Source organism: Stomoxys calcitrans, chromosome 3 (genome assembly GCF_963082655.1).
Source record: "Stomoxys calcitrans chromosome 3, idStoCalc2.1, whole genome shotgun sequence".
Taxonomy (NCBI): Eukaryota; Metazoa; Arthropoda; class Insecta; order Diptera; family Muscidae; genus Stomoxys; species Stomoxys calcitrans.
The window spans coordinates 92,812,182-92,832,315 of record NC_081554.1 but is presented as its reverse complement, the minus strand read 5'-3'; the positions used below and the strand labels follow the sequence as shown (position 1 = coordinate 92,832,315).

At 35.6% G+C, this 20,134-nt stretch overlaps 1 protein-coding gene across 7 annotated transcripts in view; it reads right to left on the bottom strand.

Annotated features, from left to right (window-relative positions):
• Positions 1-20,134, bottom strand: part of LOC106084096 (tudor and KH domain-containing protein homolog) — a 75,072-nt gene that overhangs the window by 4,521 nt on the left and 50,417 nt on the right. For 6 of the 7 annotated variants that reach the window (XM_059364860.1, XM_013247570.2, XM_013247569.2 and 3 more), the window contains 2 exons: positions 4,825-5,199; positions 3,938-4,762 (listed from right to left, as the gene is read on the bottom strand). In XM_059364860.1, coding sequence (XP_059220843.1) covers positions 3,938-4,762; positions 4,825-5,144 — 1,145 coding nt within the window. In that variant the 5' untranslated portion in view covers positions 5,145-5,199. Of the gene's footprint in view, positions 1-3,937; positions 4,763-4,824; positions 5,200-10,095; positions 10,117-20,134 lie in introns of those variants that run through there. The other variant, XM_059364859.1, reaches the window with a different exon arrangement.

Below are 20,134 nucleotides of genomic sequence, written 5' to 3'. Positions count from 1 at the left end.
TGATTCAATCATTCTTTTAATTGAACCTGAACTTTTTTTCAATTACGATCTTCATTGAAGTTTTGGTATTTTCAATAAAAAAAATGTATTGATTTAATCATTTTTTTAATCGAACCTGAACGTATTTTCATTTACGATTGTGATTGAAACTTTTGTCATTTTCATTTAAAAATTAATTGATTCAATCATTTTTTTAATTGAAACTGAACTTTTTTCATTTACGATTGCGATTGAAATTTTTAAAATTTTCAATTAAAAAATTAAATAATTCAATAATTTTTATACCCTTCAACATAGAATGGGGGTATACTAATTTCGCCATTCTGTTTGTAACACCTTGTAATATGCGTCTAAGACCCCATAAAGTATATATATTCATGATCGTCATGACATTTTAAGTCCGTCTGTCTGTCGAAAGCATGCTTACTTTTGAAAGAGTAAAGCTAGCCGCTTGAAATTTTGCACAAATACTTTTTATTAGTGTAGATCGGTTGGGATTGTAAATGGGCCAAATCGGTCCATGTTTTGATATAGCTGCCATATAAACCGATCTTGGGTCTTGAGTTCTTGAACCTCTAGAGGGCGCAATTCTCGTCCGATTTCACTGAAATTTTGCAAGTGGTGTTTTGGTATCACTTCCAACAACTGTGTAAAGTGCGGTTTAGATCGGTTCATAACCTGATTTAGCTGCCACATAAAGCGATCTGGGGTCTTGACTTCTTTAGCCATTAGAGGACGCAATACTTATCCGATTTAGCAGTAATTTTGCACGTGGTGTTTTGGTATCACTTCCAACAACTGTTTTAAGTATGATTCAAATTGGTTCATGACCTGGTTCATGATCTTGAATCTTGACTTCTTGAGCCGCTGGAGGGCGCAATTTTATCCAATTTGGCTGATATTTGGCATGAGGTGTTTTGTTATGAATTCCAATAACTGTGCACTATGCACGAAAATCTGTACATAACCTAATATAGCCGCCATATAAACCGATCGGGGATCTTGATTTCTTAAGCCTTTAGAGGGCGCAATTCTCATCCGATTTGGCAGAACTTTTGAACAACGGCTCCTCCCATGATCTTCAACATACGTGTCCAATATGGTCTGAATCGATCTATAGCTTGATACAGCTCCCATATAAACCGATCTAACGATTTTGCTTCTTGAGCTCCTACAAGCGGCAATTCTTATCCGAATGAACTGAAATATTACACAATGACTTCTACAATATTCAGCATTGAATTCATTTATGGTCCGAATCGTACTAAAACTTGTTTTAATTGAACCTGAAAGATTATTTTTTCTTTCATTTACAATTGTGATTCAAATTTTCGTCATTTTCAATTGAAAAACTATTTGATTCAATCATTTTTTTTAAATGAACCTGAACGTTTTTTTTTCAATTATGATTGTGATTGAAATTTTTGTCGTTTTTAATTAAAAAATTAACTAATTCAATAATTTCTTTAAATGAATCTTAAAAAATTTCATATATAAACGTGATTGAAGATTTTATCTTTTTCATTTAAACAATAATGGCCTAAACCACTAAATTTTTTTGTCACTCGATTCGTTCGCGAATTCGTTGAAAAAAGCTGATTCTATAAAGGGAAATCAGCTGTTTTGAATTGATTGAATTGGCGAACGAACGAATAGAGTGACAAAATAAAAAAAAAAAATAAGTGGTCCAAGCAAGGCAGTAAGTTATTTCAATCATTATTTAATTGAATTCAAAAATTTTGTAGACCCAACAGCACAGTTATGACTGTCCGTTTTGATAAATACTTTCTATATATAGAAGATAAAACTCCCCCACAAACAGTCTTTGACTGCCTTCTTAAATTTTTAGACGCAATTCTAATCTAATGTATGTGGCGGTCCTCGTCAAACTCCTATAGGTGAGCAAGCTCGTTCCGGTCCAAAGGACCGATCGCCGCGGGAACAGGGTGGCCATTGGCTATTTTAAGTGCGCCAACAACCCGCCTTGTCATATCGAGCATCATACACATAAAAAATTAAAAAAGAGCTTAATCACGAATTGAATTGATCCAATTAATTTTTTAGTTGAAACTGCTTCAATTACGAAATTCATATTCATGCATATTCAATTAAAAACAGTTATAGAAATTTTCGGTTAGAAATATGATTGAAATTTTCAATTAATTTTTTAATTGGGCTAATTAAAAAAATATTGAAATTTTTTGAAAATTGCTATTCATTTTTTTATTTGATACACAGATGTAACTCGAAGGTGTTGTTTGGGCAAAGGTATGTGGCCACCCGTATACAAAAAAAACCTCGTGGGGGTTCTCCAAAAGTTTTTGGGTGTTGGGTAGGTAGGTGTCCTATGGATTTGTTGTTGTTGTCATAGCTGTGTGTTGTGCACTGAGGCGGCAGCCCTTGGCCGATGAAGGTATCCATCGGGTTAATCCGGCACGTAGAACCGGCTGCCATGTGATTGCTAAAAATCTGTCGAAATATGGTATTAATGTGTCATTGAAATTTCCTTCACTTTATCCTACAATATAAAGTGAAGGACAAAATAGGCTTTAATTGAATTTACTTAAGCACCATAATTGAAAATTGTTTAAGATTGATTTAAAAAAATTATTGAACAGAAAAAACTAATTTTCAATAAAAAAATTTTTGATTTATTAATTTTTTTAATTGAAAATTACAACATTTGCAATCACTATTGTGATTGAACAAATTTTCAAAGTCAATTAAAAAATTAATTAAATCAACTAATTTTTTATTATTTTATTTAGAAATGGCAACAATTTCAATCACAACTTTAATTGAATAAAAATTATATTCAGTTAAAAAATTATTGTATCAATTAGTTTTTTTTTTATTGAAAACAATTTTATTTTCAATTAAATTTTTAATTGAAAATTATTTTGCGATTTTTTTTCTGTGTAAGCACTTAGTATATGTGCAAGATTGATTGTCCGCGACTACCGTTGCAGCTACTCCGTAGCTCGCGCGGTAGCTCGCAGCAAAGCTTTTCGTGACAGCAATGAACACCACACAGATCGGATCTCAATGTTCCAGCCTGTTTGGTGCTCACAGCTATCCCGTGCCGGGAATCTTATTTATGATCACAATATGCATATTAATGGCATAACGGCTTCTTTAGCATCGATCTAATTACAACATATTCTATATAAATGTGTTTCTGTTGGGTTTACTTCCCCAATGCATGTAATTCTAAAAATTACTGCAAAAAAATATATTAATTGCTGTTAGTTTATGCCGTTAGCTAGACCTAAACCCGCCTCGCCAAACAATATTTTCCATTGCATTTTTAGGAGTGATCATGGACCCAAACAAAAACCTCAAATTTGTGTTCCAGGAGTTTTACATATGTTAACCATGTTGCATTTAAATTGATCCAATTAAAAAATTAATTGAATATTTCGAAAATTTTAATTTTTTTTATTTTAATCAATCAAAAAAATTAATTGAAAATTTCATTTAAAAATTTATTGGAAATTTCAAAAATTTTTAATCATTTTTCAATTTAATATGCAATTTTTTTTAACTGTTTTTTAAATTATCATTTTATTGATTGAAGCAGTTTCAATTAAAAACTTAATTGGATCAATTAATTTCGTTAAGCCGATTTTTATTTTTCCTGTGTGGTGTCACAATGGCCAAATGCATAATACAGAAGGATTCAATCAATCAAAAAAATTAATTGAAAATTTCATTTAAAAATTTATTGGAAATTTCAAAAATTTTTAATCATTTTTCAATTTAATATGCAATTTTTTTTAACTGTTTTTTAAATTATCATTTTATTGATTGAAGTAGTTTCAATTAAAAACTTAATTGGATCAATTAATTTCGTTAAGCCGATTTTTATTTTTCCTGTGTGGTGTCACAATGGCCAAATGCATAATACAGAAGGATTCAAGAAATAATGTTCACTTACCTCAATGTGAGAAAATCGGTTCTTAACTCGAAGATTTCATGAGGTAGTACATATTCACTATCGCCATAATCAACAAAATACAAATCCAAAACTATTTCATTGGGATTATATTGATTGGGCAGAATGCCAACAACTTCAGCTCTATACCATTTGCTGTCGTGCTTAAATATGGTAGCAACAATTTGTCCTAAATACGGTTCGTGGATTTGATGCATAGCGCGATTGTCGGCTGAACTGTAATAGGCGGTCATGTTCGACACCAAATCGTCCAATTTTTTAGACTGGGGCCCTATTAGTTGTACCCAAAACTTAGCAGGTGATGCAATTGCAGAGACATATACTTCCATGGGCTTCTCATCGTGACGGGAAGCCATTAGTTTTTCGCGTGGCGGCAGATGTGAACTTAATGACGTTTGTGATGAGTACATGCTGGAATTGAGACTATTCGGTGGCGAACGTCTTGGTTCACGTTTTTGTTCCACTTCTTCAACGGCTTTGCGTAAATGCTCATCTTCTTCGATTTTGTCCTCGATCATTTTGCGAGCTATATTCACCTGTTGCCGGTTTCCCGATATAGTTATGCGTCTTGTGTTGGTACTTCGCATGCCAGAATCCACCGAAACCTTGGCAAGCGAGAGGCGACAAATTTCCTGCATTGCCTCGCCGCAGCGACCCATTATTTTGCCGCAAACACTTTGAGGTACATAGATTTCTTCCTTAACAATGGGCGAACGTTCAATTTCCTTCAAAATAATCGAACGAGCTTCTTTAACATTGTCGGGACAGCCGGCAATTTCACATATTTTATGTGAGTCATTTTTGTCTCTGTAATAGAAGGCAATTAAGTCATTTTGGGCTTGGAGGAACGGCTTTGAACGGTTACTTACCGAAAGTGTATTGTAGTCTGCGTCCGATCTTGTATAGACTTAAGATTTGCACCCTGTCTACCAGCTATCAAGGGGACGTGTTCATTGGCTATTTTCAATTCAACTTTGACTTCTTTTTGTGCTTGCTGGTTCTTTTGTGATTTTGCATTTGAGGAGGACGTTTGTTTCCTTTTTGAGTCATCTTGTTTCTGTTTTAGATCCTCGTCTTCATCGCGTTGCTTAAAGTAAGCATATAACATGGCACCGCCCAATGTGCAAAGGCCAAAGCCTAAAATGAGCTTATATGTGGGTGTATTGGCTAAAGCTGTGTTGCGGAACATTTTGTCTTATTTTTGAGTAGTGTGACCAGACAGTCGAATTTATGATTTGAATAGCCTAGAAATAAAGAACAAGAAAATAATGTCAATTTTTTTATATGATAGAAAATCACCAATTTAGCTAGGCATTAGTTGCTGCACCCTCTTTTCAACCTATAGAGGCATTGCTCAGAGAATCCCATATTAAGGCCAACATTAACAACATAAATCCTGTCAAAAGTTTTGAATCGATCAAAATCTCGATGTGTGTGAATCATATTTTAGTAAAATTGCTAAATAACTTTTACTTCAAAAATTCAAGTGAGGTAACGTTCTGATCGTTATATAGTCACCATCCTTGCTAAAAGTGATCGGGACTCAAGTCAAGAGAAAAATTTAGTTGATAAAGTATGTTTTTGAGACAATCTAGCCAAAGCCCGTAATGAATAGACTTATTGCTGAAATACCAGCCGAAATGGTGCGAAAAAGTGGTCAAAAATTTTCACTCGGCTGGAAAATATTTTAGCCCGTCGGGCTTTACTTGCCTAAAATCGTTTTTTATACCCACAACCATAGGATGGAGGTATACTAATGTAGTCATTCCGTTGTATGTAACACCTCGAAATATTGAACTAGGACCCCACTAAGTATATATATTCATGATCGACATTCTCAGACGAACCAGCCATGTCCGACCGTCCGTCTGTCGAAATCACGATAGCGGTCGAACGCTAAAGCTAGCCGCTTGAAATTTTACACGGATACCACATTTTCATGTGGAGGTGGCGATCCTCGTCAAGCAATCTCGTTCCGGTCCAAAGGACCGATCGCAGTGGGAACAGAGTCGTCACTGGTTATTTAAAGGCGCCAATAACTCGCCTTGTCATATCGAGTATCATGGGCACTCAGTGTTTGTACAAGAGCCGGTGCCACCCGACCTCTCACTGAGACTCTCCGCTCGATACCGCTGATTGTCAGCGATTGCCATTGCATCTTCTCCGTATGGAGCATTCCACTATCCGCAACCTATGGACTCGCCCGGTAGCTCGCAGCTAAGCTTCTCGTGACAGCAAACAACACCACATAGATCAGACCTCAATGAACCGATTTCCCGATTTGATTTCTTGAGCCCCTAGAAGCCGCAATTTTTGTTCGATTTGGCTGCAATTTTGCATAGAGTGTTCTGTTATGACTTCCAACAACTGTGCCCAGTACGGTCTAAATCGGTTTATAACCTGGTATAGCTCCCACATAAACCTATCTTCCGATTTGACTTCTTGAGCCCCTGGAAGCCTGAATTTTTGTCCGATTTGGCTGAAAATTTGTACATAGTTACGACTTCCAACAACTGCGCACAGTACGGTCAAAATCGGTCTATAACCTAAAGTAGCTCCCATATAAACCGATCTCCCGATTTGAAGCCTCAATTTTTGTCCGATTTGGCTGAAATTTTTTTACATTGTGTTCTGTTATGACTTCCAACAAGTGTGCCGATCAAAATCGAAACGGTCAAAATCGGTCAAGAACCAGACGTAGCTACCATATAAACCGATTTTCCGATTTGTTTTCTTGAGCCCCTGGAAGCCTCAATTTTTTTGTCCGATTTGGCTGAAATTTTGCACATAGTGAGAAACCATGGTGGTGGGTTCCCAAGATTTTGCCCGGCCGAACTTAGCACGCTTTTGTTAAATATTAATTACAAATCCCTATCTTTGTAGTAAAGCTAGATCCTTGATCACAACATTAAAACTTCGGACAATCAAGTCGAGAGTTCTTGTCGGGGGATCGGTATAAATGGTGCTATATCAATATATAGACCATTTTTGAACTTTTGAATGTAGAGTGATCTAGGCTGTAGAGTGATTTCAGCAAACAGACGGACGGACATTTCCAAATCGTCTATGAATTAAACGACGACCTGGTGTGCATACTTTGTATATCAAGATATAGACCATTTTTGAACTTTTGAATGTAGAGTGATCTAGGCTGTAGAGTGATTTCAGCAAACAGACGGACGGACATTTCCAAATCGTCTATGAATTAAACGACGACCTGGTGTGCATACTTTGTAGGGTTGAAAATGAATGATTTGATGTTTTGCAAGTAGAATGGCCAAATGGCCAACTACGGTAGTGGGTATAAAATCATTATCGCATTTTTGGCTTGTAGAACATTTGGTAGGTCTTGGTCGGGTTTGGTAGGATTTTTCTTAAATTTTGGTAGGAATTATTTTTTTTTTTTTGAGTGGCAACACTGCTCATGACTTGACCGAGGTGGGCCATGTTCAATTCCCAGTGACCAGTATTTATCGCATTTTTGGCTTGTAGAACATTTGGTAGGTTTTGGTCGGGTTTGGTAGAATTTTTCTTAAATTTTGGTAGGAATTCATTTTTTTAGAATGGCAACACTGCTCATGACTTGACCGAGGTGGGCCATGTTCAATCCCCAGTGACCAGTATTTATAAGAAATATTTTATTATTGGTAGACGGATGGCTACATGGCTACATCGTGCTAGAATACCAAACAATAAAAAATATATACTTTATTGGGTTAAATATCGACATTTCAAACAAAATAAATCGAAATATATAAAAGTATACCCAATCGTATGGTGATGTGTGTACAATTAAAATAAAAGCAAAGCAAAATAGTGGGGATTCTTGTAACCCTTTGCAAATGAAATGATTCACTAAGCATACTCGTATAATGCAATAACTACACGTGATGATGATTGAATTTTTCGATGGCATCATTTTACCCTCCATACACTTATAGTATGTGTTATACTTAGATGCTTGTAAAGCTATTACATGCATACGAATGTGAAAAAGGCAATAAAATAATTTTTAATATTAATGACTGGGTTTGTAATGAAAAAATAAGTCTTCGAGGGCTGCTATATAAATTGTTGGCCTAATAATGAAACCAATTCTCTAAGCACCTTTTCCACTCCGATTGAGACACCTCCATAACACGGTGTTGAACGTTTCAACAGCACTTTCGAAAAAAATCATTAACTTTATCTTAATGTGCGTGAATATAAGTCATTGAGTGCCAAGTCGGGGCTGTACGGCGGATGACCCATCAGTTCGTCATTTTGACCGGTCAAAAAGACGTTGGTTTGAGCCAATGTGTAAGACTTCGCTTTGTCATGGTGAACAATGATTCGTTTTCTCTTTTTCCGTCTTCGAATTTCTCCCAAGTCTTCGGAAATCAAACTGTGGTGTACCACTCAGAATTGACCGTTCTACATTGCCCAAGCAGAACAGTCGCACATGACCAGTTTACAGAAGAAACACACGACCATTTGCTTCGAAGTGTTTCTCCCACAAAAAACTTTCGTAGGATTTGGCTCGTCTTCAAAGACCCACTTTACTCCAAGAGCAGGAATAAATGAATAACATCTGCCGCAGTAACTAAAATTCGAATTTGTGAATTTATAGGTAACACTACTCGGTTATCGACATCTAATAATCGAAAACTTTTTTAAATTTAATTCTATTTTTTTTTACCAAACTAATTGTTTCAAAACACTGTAAACAACACAAATGATGGTCGTACTTCAAAACGTTCTGAGTACGATTTTGCCAGAAAATGTAAAACTTTCCAATGAAAATGCCAGATTGCACCTGGCAACACTTAGTGTTGCCTAGGCCAGAAACTTATTCAACAGCCCTCGTATCTCCATCTAAGAGGAAAATTTATATAACAAACATATATTCGAAATTAAATCTCTTTGGCAAAAAATACACATTTAGTTTGAGATATGTATTTACAAAATACGTTCCTCTTACGAAAGAGTAAAGGTTTAAATTTTAGCTGTACAATTGATAAAACTGGTTAACATGACTTTTATTTTCTCGGATTTTGTTTTCGTGTTTCTTCTCAAATTGACGAGTTCCAAACCCGGCAACTGTTTTTCTCCAACAGCTTTTAATTATACCCAACACTACTACAGCTGCAAGCTCGTTTATTGACCAATCTTCCCAAAATTTTGCACAACGCTTTCCTAGACAACCACCACAATATCTAAGAAGTTTGGTCGGTTTCAGTTTATATATCGGTTCAGTTTCAGATATAGCTCTCATATAGATGTTCGTCCGATTTTGAGCAATATTACAATAATGTGGTCATTTGTTAACCGATTCTCTCAAAATTTGACATGAGAGATTTTCTTATGACTATCAACATTGCTGGTGAGTTTCATAGCAATTGGTTCAGATTTGGATACAGCTCTTATGTATATATTGTATATATCGCCCGATTTTCATTTCTGGAGCGACTGCAAGCGCATTTATTGGCCAATCTTTCCAAAATTTTGAACAAAGCTTTTCTAGACAACTACCACAGTGTCTAAGGAGTTTGGTCAAAATCGGTTTAGATTTAGATGTAACTCCCATGTATATGTTCGTTTGATTTTGAGTTATTTGCAATAATGTTATCATTTGTCCACCGATTGTCATGAATTTATTTCTCTAATAACTGTTGACATTTTTGTTAAATGTTATAAAACTCGGTTCACATTGATTTTTAACTTCCATATACATATATTCAACAATATTTGCACTTAGAAAGCCGTAGTAATTACACTTTGAACATATTAGCTCGAAATTTGATGCTGATACAATAACCAATCTGAAAACCTCCCACGAGTTCCATCAAAATTTGTTCAGAATTTGATATAGCTCCCAATTGGTATTTATAGGGTAGGTGTAGGGTATTATATAGTCGGCACTGCCCGGCTTTTGTCTTTCCTTACTGGTATTCAGATATAGCTTAGAGATATAATTAGGATGTTTACCCCATTTATCATATTTTTTAACTCAAGAAGACGTTTGCAAAGAAAACGTTGTTTGCTTGGTCCAAATATTTCTTTATATATTTGTGCTGAATATTTATTTCAAAAATATTAAAACAAACCTATATCGAACATTTTTAAACTTGCGTATCAGCAGTACTTTTAAATAAACTTACATTTTCAGGACAAGCCATGAATTCCTCATGTTAGCAACACCAATAATTTGGAGGCCACCGTAGCGCAAAGGATAGCATGTCCGCGTTTGACGCTGAACGCTTGGTTTCGAATGCTGTTGGAGACATCTGAAATAAAATTTCAGTTGTGGTTATCCCCTCTTAATGCTGGCGACATTTGTGAGTTACTTTGCCATTTGAAGACTCCCCCAAAACAAGTATGAGTGTGCTAAGTTCGGCCGGGTCGAATATTATATACCCTCCACCATGGATCGCATTTGTCGAATTCTATGCGCGGTATCTCTTTTTAGGCAAACACAAAATATTGAATAAGAACTGTTATGATATTGGAGCTATATTAAGTTATAGTCCGATTCGGACCATAAATGAATGCTGAACATTGTTGAAGTCATTGTGTAATATTTCAGTTAATTCGGATAAGAATTGCACCTTGTAGGGACTCAAGAAGCAAAAACGGGAGATAGGTTTATAAGGCAGCTGTATCAAGCTATTGTTCGATTCAGACCATATTAGACACGTATGTTGAAGGTCATGAGAGAACAAAATGTACAAAATTTCTGCAAAATCGGAAGAGAATTGCGTTCTCTAGAGGCTCAAGGAATCAAGATCCCAGATCGGTTTATATAGCAGCTATATCAGCTTATGTTCAGATTTACGCCATACTTAGAACAGTTATTGGAAGTCATAACAAAAAACCTCATGCAAAATTTCAGCCAAATCGAATGAGAATTGCGCCCTCTAGAGGTTAAAGAAGTCAAGACCCAAGATCGGTTTATATGGCAGTTATATCAAACCATGGACCGATTTGAACTATACTTAGCTCAGTTGTTGGAAGTGATACCAAAACACTACGTGCAAAATTTCAGTCAAATCGGACGAGAATTGCGCTCTCTAGAGGCTCAAAAAGTCAAGACCCAAGATCGGTTTATATGGCAGCTATATCAAAACATGATCCGATTTGGCCCATTTACACATTTGGCCCATTTAGAGGGTATAATTCTTTATTAGATGTGTTGTATATGGGTGCGTATGATAACTATTTGATAATTATACCCACATACGACATACATCATACGCCACCTTGGGTACCCATTTTCCACATAAAATTACTGAGCAAAACATCAATTGCAAATCCGTCGAACCATGGGTGATACATACTTTCTGGGATCTCTTTTTCCACTGAAACATAACCAAAGACATACCACGCATTTCGTACACATAATATGAAAAATTCATGGCTTGTTCTGATGATGTTATTCTATTTTGTGAGATTGTATGGAAAAACAATAAAATGTTTGCTAGTAGCCAAATAACGAAAATCTGGGTAAAAATCTTAAACCATGGCCATAAGCTAAATCTCAAAAACAAGAAGAGTTGGAGAAAAATTGTCGGATTTGGAAATAACTCGTTAATTTAAGATAGAAACACTAAAAACCGGAGAGGAAATAGCGATTTTTTCATTTTGTTGACCAGTGTCTTTTTAACTGCACATTTAACGAATGTTTTTGGTAGATACAACAAAATGTGCGATAGGAATATAAATTGTATTTAGTTTTTCTGGTATTTCTTTCAAAATGCATCAATTATTTTGCTTATTGCGCTGGGGGCTGCCCCGTTTTCATGGGTATTCTAATTCAAAGTAGTATGATTGAATATATGAAACATCCACCAGAATTTCCTATATTATTTTCAATTTTGTCTTAATTCGTTATTTTCCACGGACGTTCTTGGCCACCATAATCGTAGTATTATGCATATTTATTAAGGTCGCCCATGAAGCTGGTCACCTGGATTTGTATCCTACAAGACCACGGAACATATGTAATCTTTCAATTTACACTCATTTACAACTTTGCAACTTAGATGTTTGCTATGACCATAAATTAATTTAAACCTCTATGTAGCAAAATGCAAATTTGACCATGAACATTCAATTAAGGAACAGTGGCAAATTGTTCACATATCAATGAGTCCGATTCAAGTTTAAGCTCAATGACATGGGGCCTCCTTTTTATAGCCGAGTCCGAAGGGCGCGCCGCAGGGTGACACTTCTCCGTGGAGTAGTTTTTGTAGCAGCCCGTCTAAAAACACAAACTAAAAAAATCTTATTTTCGTATATTTTCAGTCTGAGATCAGACTCAAAGCAAACCAGAAAATACAACAGGAGCGACATACCATTCATACATGGGAACGAACTATATTTTCTATGAACATTTCATTAAAGCGCAGGAGATAGTTCTCCCATATCAATGAGTGCAGTTCGTTTAAAGTTTAGGCTCATTGATAGGGGGCCTCCTTTTTTATTCCAAGCCCGAACGGCGTACCGCATAGCAGGATATCTCACAAATGTATTCAGTATTAATAAGGGGATAACCCCCGCTGAACATTTTTCTGATGTTTACGTCTGGATTTCGGCGTCATAGGCGGACATGCTAACCGGTGATCTCTACATGTATCAGTTATGAATATTTTAAACCGATTGTTTGGGGTCACTGTTGAAGTAAAGTGTTGAGGGGGCACCCAACGCCAACAAAACCACAACCCGACATGTAGGCCGATTGGTACAAAATGGGACTCAAATGTAAGGCTTATACACAGTAGAGTACAAATCTGACATTAGTATTCGGGACGAATACTAGTATTTGGGACCAATACCGAAAGCACACCGGTCCAGTTAGTGTTCTAAAAAATGAAATATTGAATTACTTTTTTTTTCAAAATAACATTTGAGCAAATTAAAAAAAAAACACCAAATCTTTAAAAAAAAAAAATAGAACAAAATTTCTCGGAATTCGATTTACATGACCATTTTCCATGTAAATGGGTCCAAAAAGGGATTGTCCGAAAAGGGTCACAAAAAAGACTTCAAAAAAAGAATAACAATGCCAAAAATGTGATGTAAAGTCAGCAAGTCCGATGATCTCAAAAACATAAAAAAAGCTTCAATGAAAGTCTACTTTATGTTAATCCTTTTAAAACTTCATGCTTCAAAGCTGACTGCATTTACCCATTCCCTAATAGTGGTGTAGGGAAATACAAAAAAACGTGCTGAAAAAAAACCTTTGAAAAAATGAAGCAAAAGGCCACATGTCTACTTTATGTACAAAATTTTGGCCGATTCAATCAAAAATTTAAGCTTCTTGAGACCATAGAAGACTAATTGGGAGATCAGTTTATATGGGAGCTGTATAAGGTTATAGACCGATTTAGACCATATTTGCCATGGATTTTGGAAGTCATAACAGAACACTAAGTGGTAAATCTTGGGCAAATTAGAAGATCGGTTTATATAGGATCTATATCCACATCTGAAACGATATAGCCCATATGCAATTCCCAACGATCTACATCAATCTACATCGTGATTGGTCTTTATATATACCAATGTGTCGGGTTTTGGGTGGCCCCCGAGGCACCCGACACCAACAATTGAAACCATCTTTTGTTTTATTTCACTGTTAGTAGAGTTGGGTGGTTCCGGATGGAACTAGTTCATTGGAACTTATCCAAGTAAGGAACTGTTGGAACTAGTTCCATCTCTTTCTTTCTTATAGTTTCATGGTTGCCTTGTTTGCATGTACACTTTTCTTTTTCTTCCTTTTGTTAATTTGTAGATCAGCTGATTGACATGCCATATTTTTCAGATTCATACAACAACTAAATAAAAGCGTCAACTTTTTCAATAGGCAACAACTGTGTACGTTCTGATTTAGGTGAAAGGAAAATAAATTATTTGTGGCAACCACATCAAATGAATGTGGTGGCTCAAATAAATAAACGTGGTGGCATCCACATATTTTTTTTTTTATTGTCAACAAATCTAATTGTTTGATGCGCTTCGATTCGTGTTTTTTCAGCATCTAGACTTAATACTTGTTTAAAGAAAAGTACAAAAAATTAATTTTAAATTCAATTACTTATACAGGCTGAATGTTTTTATCTATATGTAGAAATAGAAACACTCATTTTAAGGTTCAAAACAAAATTCAAAGTTCTTTTTTTATTTTGTATGAAGGAAACAAAAAAGGGTATCGCAAACAAAAAGGAACAAAGAAAATTAACTAGTTCCTTTTGTGGAACGGAACTAAAAGGAGCAAAACTGTAAGGGTGCAAAAAAAATTTTAAACGAATCGCAATCGAAATCTCCAATATCTTGTGTTTTGCAAAATAGGGTAACGCGAAGTGCTTTTTAGAGGAGGGATGGCACCTCAGACATTACGACTCAAAAAACGATATTAAATTTGTGCTTCACTCCCAAATCTCTTTAGTTGGAGCCCCATATAGCCATGGTATGTAAACGGGAACCGTTTGGAGGGATGGGGCGCCCACCGGCGCTTTGCCCTGAAAATAGTTATGAAATTCGTTCTTTACTCCTAAACACCGTTGATTTGAGCTCCATATTGCCACAGTAGGCTAATGTGCCCATTTTGGAGTGGGGCGACCTCCCATAACTTGGACCTAATTTTCTATGCCATATTTGTAATCTACTGCCGAATACTTTTTTTAAGTCCCCTATTGACATGAACGTCGAATATATCGTTTTAGCTGAGTTTTGGGGTTGGGGCGCCCCGCTGGGTACTTGGACCCAAAATTTTAATACGATATTGGTTTTCTCCAATACCTTTCATTTGATACCCATATAATGCCTATCGGCCAACTTTTGATATTGGGTGGTGGTTTTGGGGTATGGGGGTTCCGCCCCCATCCGATATCAATAAATTATATAAGCCATGTTTCCTTCCACAAAAACCTACACAATCTGTAAATATTGTAAGAAAATCGGTTAACCAGGTTTTTGTATACCAGTTTCGTAATCTACTCCCGAATACCTTTCATTGGAGCCCCATATTTATATGAACGTTCAATTTGTCTGCTTTGAGGACTTTTGGGGTTAGGGCGACTTTCTGGGTACTTCGACCCTATTTAAATACCATATTCGCATTATACTCTTCAATACCTTTCATTCGATACCCATTGATTTTGGTTGGTGGAGGATCCGCCCCATTCCGATATCAACAAATTACAAAGCCTGTTTTTCCCGAATACCTTTCATCTGAGTCCCATATTGTCATGATCGTCCAAAAAAACCCATTTTAGGGGGTTTTTTTAGACGACCCGTGTTTGCGTGGGGATGGGCGTTGTCGATCCCCACTCTGGTTCTTCAATCCTCCTGTTTGTTTTTATCGTGTATAACCTCTAGATGGAAATGTTAAAAATAGCCAAAATATAATATTATATACTTCAAAAATCCGTATATTGCATCTAATCTTTTAATTTAAGGGGTATAAAGCGTAAAGTTTTTGGAGTTTTCTACAGTTTGAAAATTTTTTTTAACGATTTTAAATAATAGTAGAAAATAACAGCACACACTTGGTCATTTTTTGTATGTTCTTTGCTATGCTATATTCTTTGAATGGAAAGCTTGAATATGATCTGGAGCTGGAAAATGATCAAAAAATCACGAAAAGATTTTAAAGAAAAAAAAAAGGAGCGCTAACAGACAAATGGCAAACAGACAAACCAAACGAATCGGCCCGTCGCTGTGCTGTAGGTCAATGCGGGCCAAGCACAAAAAGCATTTGCGGTGACATTCAAAGAATGTTCAAGTGCACAACAAAAAGAGTTGGGCAATGTTGTTGATTACTTTGTATCGGAATAGTGAAAAGTAAGGCTTTCTGGTATCTTGGATAGTTAGAGGACTTATGAAGTCCTGTTTCAAAACAAAAGCGTGCTCTACACCGTACTCAATATTCTTTGTGTATGTAGGGCACCTTACTTAATTTGACAAAGGTGTTGATGAAGATACATGACGTATCAGAAATCATGATCCACTAACCAGTCAAAATGTTTAGAATAGTAACACACACTTGCTCAACTTGTATAAGTTCTTTGCTATGCTATTCTTTGAATAGAAAGCATTGAATATGACTTCGAGTTGGAAGATGTTCGAAAAACCAAGAGTATATCAAATAACTACTAAAATCATATGTATTTTTGCTTCTAAGCAAAATATGTACGCCTAAAATTGGCAGACATTTATATTTATATACAGCATATGCTTCAATGCTTGTTTAGAAGTTCAAAACAAACAAAATTATAGTCAGCAGATTAAATTCCTATGGTGGTGGGTATAAACAGGAATAATTCAAAAGAAAGTAATTAGGAAGCAACTTACACTCAGAGAAATTTTTTAGTAAAAACAACAAAAATGTTTGCTGGAACAACAAAAAGTCTGCTGAAAATGGGATAGCAGGCTTTTTTTTTGGTAAAACATTTTCTACTGTTTTAAGATGGTAAAAAGTTGAAAATAGCCTTAAAATTTCAAAAATACTTCACCAATTTTTATATTGCATCTTATCTTTTAGTATTAAAGGTATATAAAGGTTATTATACCCTCCACCAAAGGATGGGGGTATACTAATTTCGTCATTCTGTTTCTAACACTCGAAATTGGCGTCTGAGACCCAAAAAAGTATATATATTCTTGATTGTCATGTCATTTTAAATCGATCTAGCCATGTCCGTCCGTCCGTCCATCTGTTTGTCGAAAGCACGCTAACTTGAGCCTCTAGAGGGCGCAATTATTATCCGATTTGACTGAAATTTTGCACGACGTGTTTTGGTATCACTTCCAACAACTGTTTTAAGTATGATTCAAATTGGTTCATAATCTGGTATAGCTGCCATATAAACCGATCTTGTATCTTGACTTCTTGAGCCAATAGAGCGCGCAATTCTCATCCGATTTGGCTAAAATTTGCTTGAGGTGTTTTGTTTTGACTTCCAATAACTGTCATAAGTATGGCGCAAATCGGTACATAACCTGATATAGCTGCCATATAAAACGATTTGGGATCTCGATTTCTTGACCCTCTAGAAGGCGCAATTCTCCTCCGATTTGGCAGAAATTTCGTACAACGGCTTCTCTCATGACATTCAACATACGTGTCTAATATGGTCTGAATCGATCAATAGCTTGATACAGCTCCCATATAAAGCTATCTCCTGATTTTGCTTCTTGAGCCCTCACAAGGCGCAATTCTTATCCGAATGAACTGAAATATTACACAATGACTTCTGCGATGTTCAGCATTCATTTATGATCCGAATCGGACTACAACTTGTTTTCTTTTAAGTTTCTACATCATTTTTTGCCGATTTAAAATAACAGCAAACAAAATGTATACTACAATCATATTAATGCTATTAAACAACAAGTTATAGCCCGATTCGGACCCTAAATGGTTTGAATGCTGAACATTGTAGAGGTCATTGTGTAATATTTCAGTCCATTCGGATAATAATTGGGCCTTATAGGGTCTCAAGAAGCAAAATCTATAGATCGATTCAAACTATATTGGTCACGTATGTTGAAGGTCATGGGAGAAGCCGTTCTACGAAATTTCTGCCAAATCGGATGAGAATTGCGCCCTCTAGAGGGTCAAGAAGTCGAGATCCCAGATTGGTTTATATGGCAGCTATATCAGGTTATGTACCGATTTGCAACATACTTATCACAGTTATTGGAAGTCATAACAAAAGACCTCATGCAAAATTTCAGCCAAATCGGATGAGAATTGCGCGCTCTATTGGCACAAGAAGTCAAGATCCGAGATCGGTTTATATCTCAACTATACAAGGTTATAAACCGATTTCAACCATACTTAGCACAGTTGTTGAAAACCATAACAAAACACCACGTGCAAAGTTACAGCCAAATCGGATGAGAATTGCGTCCTCTAAAAGCTAAGCTAAAAGACCCAAGATCGGTTTATATGACAGCTATATCAGGTTATAGACCGATTTTAAGCATAACACAGTTGTTGGAAGTGATACCAAAACACCACGTGCAAAATTTGAGTCAAATCGGAATTGCGCCTTCTAGAGGCTCAAGAAGTAAAGACCCAAGATCGGTTCACGTGGCAGCTATATCAAAACATGGACCGATTTGGTCCATTTACAATCTCAACCGGCATACACTAATAAAAAGTATTTGTGCAAGATTTCAAGCGCCTAGCTTTACTCCTTCGAAAGTTAGCGTGCTTTCGACAGACAGACGGACGGACATGGCTAGATCGAATTAAAATGTCATGACGATCAAGAATATATATACTTTATGGGGTCTTAGACGCATATTTCGAGGTGTTACAAACAAAATGACGAAAATAGTATACCCCCATCCTATGGTGGTGGGTATAACAAATTTGCCCATAAAATGTCTAAAAATTTATATTTTCACATAAAGGTTTTCTTCATTAGTAAAAAAAATTAAATTTCAAATCAGCAGACAGTGTTTGAGCAAATCAGCAAACTAATTTCTCTGGGTGTAACAATCTGTACATATATAAATACATTTTATGTCACAGGATAGGTTGATTTATTAAAATAAATATTGACTTTAGTGTCATTTGCTAGTGCACAAACTACAATTTGGCAACAGGAATACAGCACAGCAACACTAAACACATAACAAACTTAAAATGGCATTATTTTCATTATCAAATGTGTGCGAAAAATATAAAAGAAACGAAAAAAATCCAAGTTTTTGCGTTGTATATTTGGCGATGATGTTATTTGTTGCTGCCTCTATGGCCGATTATTTTTACAATGACTGTTTTGCTAGAAATTTGTTCTTTTTATTAAAAACAAATGTCTTTTTTTTGTACATTCTAATAAAAAACTTTTAAGGCAACCAAGTAAAAGATAAAAAAACGTTTTTTTTTATCACTTTTTTGCATTTTTGGATGACAACTTACCATTTAACAATATTAAGCTACTGATAAACACTTTAAATAATTGCATTCAATATAACTTAATCGCCAGACCAAAATTATTATCAATACACAGAGTTTGTGGGCCACCCTACATTAGGCGAACCATATTACATCGAAAATGTCATTAAAGATGTAAAAACTCCTATAAACACTAGTTCAAAAGGTAATCGCTACACTCATACACTCAACTAAATTTGTTATTCTAAATAGCAAAAAAGGTTGCTAAAATAGCAGTTTTGTCTGCCGAAAATGGGTAAGCAGACATGTCTGCTGTTTGAGCAAACATATGATTTAATATATTCCAAACATTTGCTATTTTAACTACCACAATCTGCAGTTTCAACTATGAAATCTCCTAAAATGTTGGAAACATAGTACTGCTGAACTGTCAAAAATTAGTTACTACGATAGCTTACATATTGGTCTGCTATGACAGCATAGATTGTTTGTTGTTTCAGCAACCATTTCTGTCAAAACTGTTTTTACCTAAAGACTCGGCTGTAAAAAGGAGATCCCTTATCATTGAGTAAGAACTTGAATCGAACAGCAATCATTAATATTTGAGATGTCTCCCTACTGTTCCTTAAAGAAATATTCGTGTCTTCTGATTTTTTAATAAATTTAATCTTTAAATTTGAGGAATACATATGATATATGATTTAAGAAGTTATTTTGTCTGCTGTTATTTAGTGTTCCCATGTGACAACGCAAACTAAACTCACCTCTCTAACTGTAAAATTGCAACGGTTTGGCGTCATTGTGAGAAGCTGCAAATTCTTTAATGATGAAAAGTGTTCTTTCTAACAGAGATAGACTGCATGCTAACTATCGAATAATGCTAACCCGAAAATTGGCATACATATTTCTGGTTGATGTAGGTTGTTTGGGATTGTGAATGGGCCAAATCGTTCCATGTTTACATATAGCTCTCATAAAAACCGATCTCCTGACTTGACTTCTTGAACCCTAATAGGGCGCAATTAAGGCTGACATTTTGTACATATATGATACATATTGTTAAAATCGGTCCATAACCTGATATAGCTCCTATATAAATCGTATTGACTTCTGGAGCCCATAGAGGGTGCAATTCTTAACCGTATTGGCTGAAAATTTCGCACGATGATTTCTGACTTTCAATGTCCGTATCAAAAAATAGTTCAAATCAGTCAATAAGATTATATAACTCACATATTAATCTGTCTTACAATTTGGCTTTATGAGCCTGATTAGACAAAAACGACTAT